Source organism: Schistocerca cancellata, chromosome 1 (assembly GCF_023864275.1).
Source record: "Schistocerca cancellata isolate TAMUIC-IGC-003103 chromosome 1, iqSchCanc2.1, whole genome shotgun sequence".
In the NCBI taxonomy this organism is placed as follows: domain Eukaryota; kingdom Metazoa; phylum Arthropoda; class Insecta; order Orthoptera; family Acrididae; genus Schistocerca; species Schistocerca cancellata.
The window spans coordinates 421,234,402-421,246,968 of NC_064626.1; the positions used below are offsets into that span (position 1 = coordinate 421,234,402).

The following is a 12,567-nucleotide window of genomic DNA, read 5'->3' on the forward strand; positions in this document are numbered from 1 at the left end:
TCAGATAGTGGTACTGAAAATACCCTCAGTCACATACCATTAGGTGGCTTGCAGAGTATAATGTAGATGTAGATTTTCCCATTGATTTAGTGATATTTCCATATTATCTGAGTTTGTTGTAATTTGAATTACTGGGCTCTACTGTGTCACCATTTTCAAACCTAGAATTAATAAGAAAACTCCAGAACATCTCTTCTCATAAACTAAAAGTAGATAAAGCCACTTTACAACACCAATGCTAGTAGGAAACTTTGAGTCAAAAATATGGAGACTGCTAACAAAATACTAACGCTTCTTGTTATTGTCCTTCACTCAAGCTGTAGCTCCTAATAAGACTGGAGCTGTGGAATATACTGCAAAACTAAAGGACAACATGCTCAAAATTTACTTTGTTTAATTTACACAATTTATCCTTTTGAGAAAATGTACACTAACAGACATTGAAAGCATAAAGCCATTCATCTTGTGACACCTACTTACAAAACATGAGAAAACAGTTCTCTAAGGTAATTTTGAAAATAACTCAGGGGATACAGAGGATAATGTTAAATTAGTTAGACATGAGTGACAAGAGACACTCACAATAAAATTTTCAATAATAACAGTGATATAAAAAATATCTTCCATAATCACTTTACAGTGGCCTGTTGGTATATTGTACATAGTTGATATAATGCACAAAATTCTAATGGTCTACACTCTATGGTGAGTTTCTAAAAATCTGCAACAGAAATCAAGATGAAACACTATAGAAAAATCTCATGTGTAACGAGGACTTTGGAAATAATATTGTACATCAAATTTACATACATTTCATTACCTTCACTGCATGTAGTAATCACAATGAGGAACTATGTGTTACCTCATAACAGTAAAAGCATGCTGCATGAACTGCTGTCATTGTCTTTACAAAACTAGACCTTTCATTTTCTGGACCCATGATGATCGAACAAGGAATCTTCTAATTTGCAGAAATGTACCTTTTAGCACATAAATTACGTAGTTCCATAATTTATAATTCCAACAAAAATTTTGTAACAAAATATTTGGAATTTAAGTGTCACGCACCCTTACTACAAATGCAAACTGAAATTACATTAGTCCTTGTACACAAATTTGCAATAGTATGTCTAGTGGTCTAAAGCACCAGTTACTTGATCTTAAATTGGAATACTGCGAGTCTGCACACAATTTGACTCACAGAAACGTAAGAAACACTACTACTTGTTGTTGGAGACATATTTATCTGCCTAGCACTTCATCTTTCAATGATGGAGACATCGTCAGAGGCTGTAACTATTCAGAAAGCAGCTATGAGCTCATAACTCTTTATACGTATCCATGGAATGGACATTTTGTGAGTCAATACACCTAAGAACACACCAATGTGTGTTATGAAGCTAGTAGTGATGAAGAGTTAGTCCTGTTTGATTTATTTAGCACTCAAGCCAATTTTAACCCTTCTTTGCTGCCAAGGTTGTTTTTGTGATTTTGAATTTCTGTAGCCTCTCTGTACATCCTAGTATAATAATAACTGGTTTTATCATGATCCAATCACTAATATTCTATAGAAGTTCAAAAGCACAAGGAAAAAAAAAAACTTTAACAGAAATGAAGGAGGACTGAAACTAGACAAGTGTTGGATCTTAGAACAGGCCCAACTTTTCCCTACTACAAGCTCCATAATATACATTAGTGTGACTCCGTAATCTTTGGCAGTGAACTGATAATGTTTGGCTTGTTGAGCTAGCAACTGCTTTCTATGTCATTATAGCCAGCAGTGATGTCAGCAGCATTAGGAGACAAAACATTACACACATAAATAAGTCTTGGACCACAGCCTAATGTCCACTAAACAAAAATCACCAAGGACACCAATACCGGCTGTGAAAGCCCTCACTGTATGATTAAACAATCCTACTCTTTATTAAATGATGAACACACACAGAAATTCTGTAACTTTGGTAGTAGATTGGTATAGGTACACCATTACATCACAAATATGAACACAAACATTTAGATACATGATTTTACCACTTAAGTAGTTTAGAACAAAATGGATAGTGTATGAATTACATATAAAATTCCCATTACCACTTACACTCTGATTTTTGTCTCTGCTCTTCATTTCAATCTTTATAACAACAATTAAATAACAAAATGTCATTCTATAAATAGGAATGATAGTTATATAAGCATCGGTACAAAAATAAAGTCATATAAAAATACTTAAGTTAGACAGAAACATCTTGCAATAATTATCCAGTTTCGTACAATAACAGTCCAATTCTTGGCATATTAGTTTTTGCTTAAGAAGTGTGCAATACACAGCAGTACAAAATATGTCATTAATACATACATTACAAAAATAGTTACACAACATAAATGAATAACTGGTCTGCATTAAATTAGCTTTTTACTTTAGTGTGACCTTTGCAGTCTGCAGGTTCTTCATGTAAAATGGTTTGTCGGGCTGGTCTTTGTCGATAATCAGCATTTAACACTCTCAAGAAAAGTATTATGTTCATCAACATAATGACAGCCATAGCTGAAAAGATAGTAATCATTATTTAACAAGAATTCTAGAATAAGCAAGCTGCAAAGAATGTAAGAATGACTTACATATACTGCCCAATGAAAAAGCTGTTAGAGTGAGTTCATCTCGATGGAGAACCAACCATCTCGTCATCCAGCCCAACGTCATTATCCGGAAAACTATAAACGTCACTGTAAATCAAGGCAGTACTTAAACAAAGGTATTTGGTAGAACAAATCAGATAATTTATTTTTAAGAAAGCATATGAAGTTTCCACTGGAAACTACAACCACATCTGTGAAAATTAAGAACACTGAAAATTACGACCACCATCAAAATTTTCCTTCTCAAACATCCCCAGCATGTTACTACTGAATTTAGAAAGCCTTTTCAAGGTACTGACACGCTGAATAGATAAAATTAAGGAGTGCTAAGCAAGCAGTAGAAGAAAGAAGGAGATCTGATGCTCTTGCAGCATGCAACAATGCTGTTGCACCAAAATGTTCTATATATGGCACCATTGAGGTTTATGCAAATTTGATGTGTACTTCACTGAAATCAGTGTTCTTGATTATAAAATCACAGCATTTAACAATTCATGAATACTTTGACACACATCTGTGAATATCTGCCTAAGACAGTACATTTGAAACATAATAGCACTTACACTCCGTACTGAATGTGCTGCTATCTTACTGACAAATACTATGTCAAATTTGTACAAACTGTAGTTAACTGATTTCTGATGACTTATCAATATGTCCTTCATACAATAACACAAAGCACTTGTCCTGAAAGATGTCCATCAGAGGAAATGGAAAAATTATTTAACACGACATTTCCTTTATATTCTGTCTGGTTTTATTCTGTGCAGGTCTACATGACTGTAGATCAGAGCTAGCCCATTGCATAAAACTCAGGGAAAGGAAGCCCCAAGGGCTACAAAAGGTCAACAAAGGTGAGATAAGGGGCAAAAGAAGAAAGGCAGACAAGGTGACCCATCTAGGAAGCTGCAGGAAGCCCCTGAAAGCAGGGTGCAATAAGAAAACACATCCTGCAGCCCTTGTTACTTACCAGAGGTACTCCACTCAAGAAATTGTGTAGGAAAGACTAGCAACACAGACAGGGAAAGAGAAGCACAGAGAGATAAAAGACGAACAAGTGTGACAAACTGTGCAAGACAGAGGAAGAAGAGTAAAGGAGCAATTAGGGTGAGAACCGGGTTGGACCACCAAGCCCAGACAGCCACAGCCTGGTCTAAGCAGAGGAAGCAACAGAGTGTTCTGCCAACTTGACAATGGGCCGATAAGGTTAAGTGCACCTCCCTTAAAAGAGAGTGGTAAAAGCCCCCTTCACGAATAAAACGTTAAACTATTTCAGCCACTGAGGAGTCATCTCATAACACCAGGAGTAACGAGTCAGTGAGATTTTTTCTCCAAAAAAATATCAATATATATCAGCACTGTTTTTGCCCACATATACTGATATCAAAATGGCAATATTGGGTGCCAACATTTTTATTTTATATTTTTTTCACAGTTTTCGGTAAATATTTTAAGCCATTGTATTGAAATTGTTGTAGAATATAGTTTTACTCTCACTGTGTGAAGGAGTCTTACTCCTTTTTGAGCTTTCATCAGGTCTGGTTGGTTTGTTTGTGGGGGTTGAAGGGACCAAACTACAAAGGCCATCGGTCCCTTTTGCCACGAACATGAAACACCCACAACGAACAAAATCAAGCAATGGAGAAGACAAGGGATGACACAGAACAAGAAAGACATAGACAAAGACTAGAAAAGAGGAATTAAAAACACACAGTGTTACAGTGGTTGGCTGACCATGGAAGGGGCAGGGGGTGGGGGGAGGGGGAAACGAAATGCCAACAACCAAGAGACACACTAAAAAGTTCAATCTAAAAATGTAGGCCAAAGGCCAGGTTCAACACAAAAGAGAGAGACAAACCCTCAGATTGAGCGATAAAAGCCTCCTGCACGAATAAAACTCAGAACTAAGCCTGCCGTGGCAGTGTCATCCATTAAAAGTGCAGGGAGCGTATCTGGCAGCGCAAATGTCTGCCTAAGTGCAATTAAAAGCGGACAGTCCAACAAAATGTGGAACACTGTCAATGCTGAACCAAAGCGACAGAGGTGGATCCTCACGGCACAATAAATAACCGTACGTCATCCAGGTGTGGCCAATCTGCAGCCGGCAGACTACAACACAGTCCCTGCAAGAGGCCCGCAAGGAGGAGTGTCGCACACCGGTAGTCTCCTTGACGATCCGAAGTTTGTTGGGTGAAGGCAGGGTGCACTATTCATCACCCCAGGTACCAAAGACCTTCTGTCGCAAAACTGAATGGAGATCACACTCCGAAAGGCCAATCTCCAAAGCTGGTGCACCGACAGCCTGTTTGGCCAGCATGTCAATACGTTCATTACCCGGGATGCCGACATGACCCGGGGTCCTCATAAAAACCACGGAGCATCGGCAACGGGCAAGAGTATGGATGGACTCCTGGATAGCAGTCACCAAACAAGAGCGAGGAAAACACTGGTCGATAGCTTGTAAACCGCTCAGGGAGTCACTACAGATAACAAAGGACTCACCTGAGCCAGGAGCGTATATACTCTAGGGCACTAGAGGTGGTGACCAGCTCGGCAGTGAAAACACTGCAGCCAGCTGGCAATGACCGTTGTTCAGAATGATCCCCAAGAGTAAGAGCATACCCAACTCGACAAGCAACCATCGATCTGTCGGTATAGACCACGTCAGAACCACGAAACGTGGCAAGAATGGAAAGAAAGCGGCAGCAGAGGGCCTCAGGAGGGACTGAGTCCTTCGGGCCCTGTGCCAAATACAGCCGAAGCCATGGGCAGGGCACACACCACAGGTGTATATGTATATGACCAGGAAAAAGAGGTGGGAGAGGGAAAAACTCAAGCCCAGAGAGAAGAGCCCAGATGCGAACCGCGATCGTACACCCTGACCAGGGCCACCGTTCTGGAAAACGGACGACCGAGTTGGGGAACAGGAGTTGTTACTTTGGATGCCCGGGCAAGCTACAAACATGTGCGGCATAAGCGGCCAGTAGTCATTGGCGCCGGATCCGCAATGGAGGGACACCAGCCTCCACAAGTAGGCTGTTTACAGGGCTTGTGCGGAAAGCACCAGTTGCGAGTCGGATACCCAGTGAAGAATGGGGTCAAGCAACCACAACACGGAAGGCAATGACGAACTGTAAGCCAGGCTCCCATAATCGAGACAGGACTGAATCGATAACTGATACAGTCGTAGAAGGGTAGATCGATTGGCACCCTTACTGGTGTGACTCAAGCAATGAAGAGCGTTAAGATAGCGCCATAATGTTTGTTTAAGCTGCCAAATGTGAGGGAGCCAAGTCAACCGGGCATCAAAATGCAAGCCCAAAAACCAATGCATCTTCACCACAGCAAGAGGTTCACCATCACGATAAAGCCGTGGCTCAGGGCGAACAGTGCGACGCCGGCAGAAATGCATGACGCAGGCCTTGGCAGCCGAGAACTGGAAGCCGTGCATGACAGCCCAAGACCGTGCCCTGAGGATAGCACCCTGTGGCCACCATTCAGCAACCGCAATGCCAGTGGAGCTATAGTACAGGAAAAAGTCATCAACATACTAAGGAGCCGATATGGACTTTCCCACAGCTGCAGCTAGCCCATTGATAGCAACTAAAAATAGGCAGACACTCAAGACAGAGCCTTGCGGGACCCCATTCTCCTGGACTCGGGAGGAACTATGGGAGGAACCAACTTGCACATGGAAGAAATTAAGCGACAGAAAATTCTGAATAAAAGGTGGGAGCGGGCTCCTACGACCCCATCCATGAAGTGTGGTGAGGATGTGATGTCGCCACGTTGTATCATATACCTTCCGCATGTCAAGAAAGATGGCAACCAGGTGCTGACGGTGGGCAAATGCCATACAGATGGCGGACTCCAGGCAGACCAGATTATCAGTGGCAGAGCGGCCCTTACGGAATCTACCCTGGGACAGAGCCAGAAGGCCTCGTGACTCAAGTAGCCAACTCAACCTCTGGCTCACCATGCGTTCGAGCACCTTGCACATAACATTGGTGAGGCTAATGGGGCAGTAGCTGTCCACCTCCAGGGGGTTCTTGCCAGGCTTCAACACTGGGATAATAATGCTTTCCTGCCACGGAGAGGGGAACTCAACCTCAACCCAGATATGGTTGAAAAGGTCGAGGAGGTGTCACTGGCAGTCCATGCAGAGATGTTTAAGCATACGATAGTGGATGCGATCCAGCCCAGGAGCCGTATCAGCGCAAGCGGCTAGGCCAGTGTGGAATTACCACTCACTGAATGCTGCATTGTACGATTCGGGGTGGTGCACATGGAATGAAAGGCTCCAACTTTCCAACTGCTCTTTCAGGGAGTGGAAGACTAGTGGGTAATTCATAGAAATGGAACTCTGAGCATAATGCTCTGCTAAGAGTTCTGCAATCGTGTCTGATTCAGTACAGACTGCTCCATTCAGGGAAAGCCCAGGTACACTGATGGGTATCTGATACCCTTAGAGTCGCTAATCTTGCACTAAACTTGCGATAGAAAGATATGGGTGCCAATGGTGGAGACATACCGTTGCCAGCACTCCTGCTTCCGTCGGCGAATAAGGCGTCGGGCTAGGGCACGGAGCCATTTAAAGGTAATGAGCTGTTCCAATGATGGGTGCCGCTTATGACGCTGGAGGGCCCGCCTGCAATTGCTAATTGTCTCAGCGATCTCGGGTGACCACCAAGCCACAGTCCTCCACCGAGGAGACCCGGAAGAACAGGAAATTACAGATTCCGTGGCAGAAACAATGCCAGTGGTGATCGTGTGAACCACCACGAGTCCCAGTCAGCCTTCTTCAAAGCCCTTATGGGGAGGCACACTGGTGAGTGACGCTGGGGCAGTGACAGGAAGATCAGAAAGTGGTCACTACCGCACAAGTCGTCATGCATACTCCATTGGACAAACAGGAAGAAGGCCAGGGCTGCAGACTGAAAGGTCGATGGCTGAGTACGTGCCATGCACCAGACTGAAATGTGTGGAGGCACCATTATTTAAAAGAGAAAGATCGAGATGTGCCAACACTTGCTCGACAGTTCCTTGGCCTGTTGCCACCAATCCACCCCACAAAGGGTTATGGGTGTTAAAGTCACCCAATAACAGAAAAGGTGGCGGCAATTGGGCTATCAGTGCAGCCAATACATGCTGTGGGACATCACCATCCGGTGGAAGATAGAGACTGCAGACAGTTAACAGCCTGAGGCGTCCACACCCGAACAGCGACAGCCTCTAAAGGTTTTTGAAGAGGGACACACTCGCTGTAAAGAGAGTTACGGACATAGACACAGATTCCACCAGATACCCTCTCATAAGCTGCCCGATTCTTATAATAACCCCGATATCCACAGAGGGCGGGAGTTCCCATCACTGGAAACCAAGTTTCCTGGAGAGCAAGGCAGAAAAAAGGGTGAAGGCTGAGAAATTGTCAGAGCTCAGCAAGGCGGTGGAAAAACTGCTGCAACTCCACTGGAGGATGACACTGCCCGCGGCCGAAAAAGGCGTGAAGGGATCGAAGAGGCAGATTACACCACTGAATCACCTGCTGCCACTGATTGAGTACCTGTGCGATCGACTTCCATGGTGTCTGAGGATCCGGCAAGATCTAGGTCCTCAGCAGATGCCAGAATCTCCACCCCATTCTCAGACGTAGAACTTGTAGGTTGCAGTGGGGTGGGTGGCACCACAAGTTCCTTGGTCTTAGAGGTCTTCTTCTTGGACTTTTCTCGCTGCTCCTTGGTTTCACTGGCGGGGAGGGCTTCACTGATTCAGTCTCAGGGACTGAGGAGGATCGTATTGCCCTACGACCAGCTGCTTGAGGGTACTGACGCCACTGGCACGCGTCTTCCTTCCCACTGGTAGAAACTTGGGAAGTTAGGGGCCAAGGGTCCCCTTCAAAGCGAGAGGAGCCAAAGAAGCTGGACGCTTCTCCAGCTTAGAAGTGGGGACAGATGTCCCCGACGAGTGGGGGGGGAGTGTTGCTCCCAAAGTAAGTGGCGCAGGAGCAACAGGGAGGGTAGTGCCCCCCACAGTCAAGGGGGTAGGTGTAGTCTTATGGCTCAGGGCGCCAACTGGAATTCGCTGAACTGATGGGGCTATTACTGCTGTCATAGCGGCGGTATAAGAGGAAGTCATTCGCACAAGATGGAGTCGTTCATATTTCCTCTTAGCCTCAGTGTAGGTCAGTCGGTCCAGAGTCTTATACTCCACCATTTTCAACTCTTTCTGTAAAATCCTGCAGTCTGGCGAGCAAGAGGAATGATGCTCTACGCAGTTTTACACATATGGGAGGTGGGGCACACGGAGTATTGGGATGTGATGGGCGTCCGCAATCTCAACATGTGACGCTGGAAGTACAGTGGGAAGACTATGGCCAAACTGCCAGCATTTAAAGCACTGCATCGGGGGAGGGATATAGGGTTTGAAATCTCAGTGGTAGACCATCACCTTGACCTTCTCGGGCCAATGTATCACCCTCGAAGGCCAAGATGAAGGCACCAGTGGCAACCTGACTATTCCTTGGATCCCGATGAACACGCCAGCCAAAATGAAAACCTCGCTGCTCTAAATTAGCACTCAGCTCGTCATCAGACTGCAAACGAAGGTCCCTGTGGAATATAATATCCTGGACCATATTTAAACTCTTATTATGCGTAATGGTAACTGAAATATCCCCCAACTTGTCACAAGCAAGTAATGCCCATGACTGGGCAGAGAATGCTGTTTTCATCGAAACTTACCCAGAGTGCATTTTGGACAAGCCCTCCACCTCCCCAAACTTGTCCTCTAAATGTTCTACAAAGAACTGAGGCTTCATGGACACAAAGGATTCCCTATCAGCTCTTGTACATACATGGTAATGGGGTGAATAAGCTTCGTTCCCATTCTTAGCCTTTTGTTCCTCCCATGGTGTGGCCAGGAGTCATACGTGTTTGCATTAAATTGAGCCCTGGAACGCTTAGAAACTGCTGGCAGCTGGCCATCAGCAAGAGAAAATGTGCCACGCTTCATAGCGTGTCATCCGACCAAGGGCCCTCCCCACAGGCGCCACCCAGCTGCAGCAAGGACCACCTGGCAGGATGGCCATTACCGGGAGTCCTGATGCCCCAGGGAGATAGGCATCTACTCCTTGGCATACGTGAGGAGTTTACAGCATAGGCGTCAGCAGAGTAATCCCTGTGTTGTCAGGGGGCTACAACCAACATGGTACATGGCGACCCCAACACAACGGACTGGCTACCATGGTGGATATCAGATGCAAAGAAGTCCGTGTTTGTCGTCGGCGCAGAAAGCGACACAGCATAGTGAATGGCAGAAACTGCACCCAGGAATGTATCCTCACCCAAGAGACGGAGAGTGAGCGCGACTGCAATGCGACAACGAGAAAGCGGGCTAAAGGTCTCAATGCACATTGCACACGATACACCATGTAAGGTGCCCTTCCCCAATTGGCTCGCTCTTTAGAAAAATTTGGGAGTATGGAGATCAAACCCTACAGGGGACCATCACATGAAGACCAAAACGTGTGAGACTCCTTTTAGTCGCCTCTTACGACAGGTTCGGAATACCACGGGCCTATTCTAACCCCCAGACCCACAGGGGGGGGTCATCAGGTCTAATATTTCTCTTTGACCGTGTTAAATGAATATACATGGCACAAAAGAAGAAGTCCATTTTCACTGGAGGATGTTCAAATGTGTATGAATTTCTAAGGGACCAAACTGCTGAGGTCATTGGTCCCTAGACGTACACACTACTTAAACTAACTTATGCTAAGAACAAAACACACACACACACACACACACACACACACACACACACACACACACAGACACACACGCCCGAGGGACGACTCGAACATCCGGCAGGAGGGGTCGCCCAGTCTGTGACACGGCACCTCAAACCGCTCGGCCACTCCGCACGGCTTCACCGGAGGATGGTGGTGTGAATGGAATAACAAGATTTCCAATGTGAAGAAATGGGATACCAGTCGTATTAAAAAACAATTTTTAAAGCAACTGGTGTGCTATTCCTTCACATTGGCATGCTTCAAAAACAGTTACTGAAAGTGATGAACAAAAATCTAAATGACAAAATTGGTCTTTAAGATGGGTGGAGATGTGTGGGGGGAAATGCTGACGTAATTGGCGCTCAGCACTACCAACAGATACTGCAACATTTAGCTTCACCACGCAATTTTGACACTACAATTGCTAGGTCACTGGTGTTGCTAGAAATGAAAAAACAGGGAAGTTGACATGAAGGGTTCCGGACAAATCCAATGCGTGATGAAACCAAATGATGGACCCATCGGACACCTTATATTGTGGCACTTACATTCAATTACTATTGTTAGCAAAGAGGGTATCGTCAAGTGTGAACATACATTGTTTTCTTTTCAATTCTTCCTCTAAGCGGAAAGGCAGGCTGTGATCTTTTTGATGTACAGAAAATTCCATAATAAAATAAATATACAGCTCTTAAGCCCGCAGTATCTTTACAATGTGTAGCCAATATTTTTATTGGCAGGTACATGAATTTTTTTTTCACTCGATATATCGATAGCTTTTTTGGATATATCAAGAGACGACAATGATATTTTTTAAATATTGATATATTGGATTCCTGATATTTTTAAAAATATCAACAGTCCTAATTCAAGAGGCAAAGGCCAAGTTGAACCAGTAAGTTTTCGAGGTCTTTACTGTGGCCACTGATCATGGTTCCATCCCACAGAGGGTTTTGGGCACTGAAATCACCCAAGATTAGGAAAGGTGGTAGGAACTGAGAAACCAGCACAAACAATATGTTCTGAGACACTTCACCATTGAGAGAGAGGTAAGCGATGCAGATGATAATATCCTGAAATGCCCTTACCCGAACAGCCAAAGATATCAACAGCAGTATGACTTTTTTAAATGGCACCCTTTATTTTTTATTTGATAATTCATTTCCTCTCCTAAAGACCTATTTAAAAATGTATCACAATGTACCATTCACTGAAACACAATGTTATTAATTACAGAACACAACATTGACTTTGAACCCGGGATCACAAACTTGTCCACTTGCTGGAGCTGTCAGAAAACAAATGAAAACCAGGTAAAAACAAAACACAAAATTGATTTTGACTGTCTGTACCATTGCCCAGGAGTAGAACATTCAAAGGTGCTCAAAGTGGTGACCCTCGACACTGATACACTGGTGCACTCGTTGAATGAAAGAATTATTTACTGCTTCCAGTATGGCCTGCTGAAGAGAATTACAAGCAAGCATGATACATTCCTGCACGTCCTCTGGAGTTGTTGGAATATCGTGATAGACAATGTCTTTAATGCAGACCCAACGAAAAAGTCATTTCTAGGCATACTTATTCAAGGTTACAACAATACGCTTTATACTTATGTATTTATATAGCACACTTCATAAATTTAAATATTCTTCGATGGAGTAGAAGCAGTGATGCTGTAAATATGACTTTTGAGGTTTTCCAAAGGTACTGACCACAATGATAGCTTTTATGTTTTCAGGGAGTTTGTTATAAAGCTTAACTACCATGTGAAATGCACCTTTTTTGGCACAGAGCTGAGCTGATTTGGGTGATACGTAAATTTCTGTTTTGCCTGGTAAAGTGATCATGTATAGATCATAGTTTTTTCAGTCGTTACCTATTACATTTACTTTGAGGAATAAAAGAGTTTCTATAATGTACACACATGGTAATGGAGGAATACTAGGTTTCTTTAACAGAGGTTGACAAGAGTCTCTAGGCTTGCATCCAAACAAGATTCTAATAGCCATTTTTTGTAGTTTCAAAGTTCTATTAGCTGTTTTAGAGTTTCCCTTGAAAGAGACCCCATATCTAAGATGAAAATGAAAGTAGACCTGATATGCATTCATTACTGTTTTCTCATTACAGCATGATTT

The 12,567-nt window shown here is 43.8% G+C and overlaps 1 protein-coding gene across 1 annotated transcript in view; it reads right to left on the bottom strand.

The window, feature by feature from the left end:
• Nucleotides 1-599: 599 nt before the first annotated feature.
• The window catches only part of LOC126176010 (TLC domain-containing protein 2-like), a 53,967-nt gene continuing 41,999 nt past the window's right edge, over nt 600-12,567 (bottom strand). Inside the window, exons 5-6 of the mRNA XM_049923132.1 lie at nt 2,623-2,727; nt 600-2,548 (exon numbers count right to left, since the gene is read on the bottom strand). Of these exons, the coding sequence (XP_049779089.1) occupies nt 2,409-2,548; nt 2,623-2,727 (245 nt within the window). The 3' untranslated portion in view covers nt 600-2,408. The remainder of the gene's footprint in view (nt 2,549-2,622; nt 2,728-12,567) is intronic.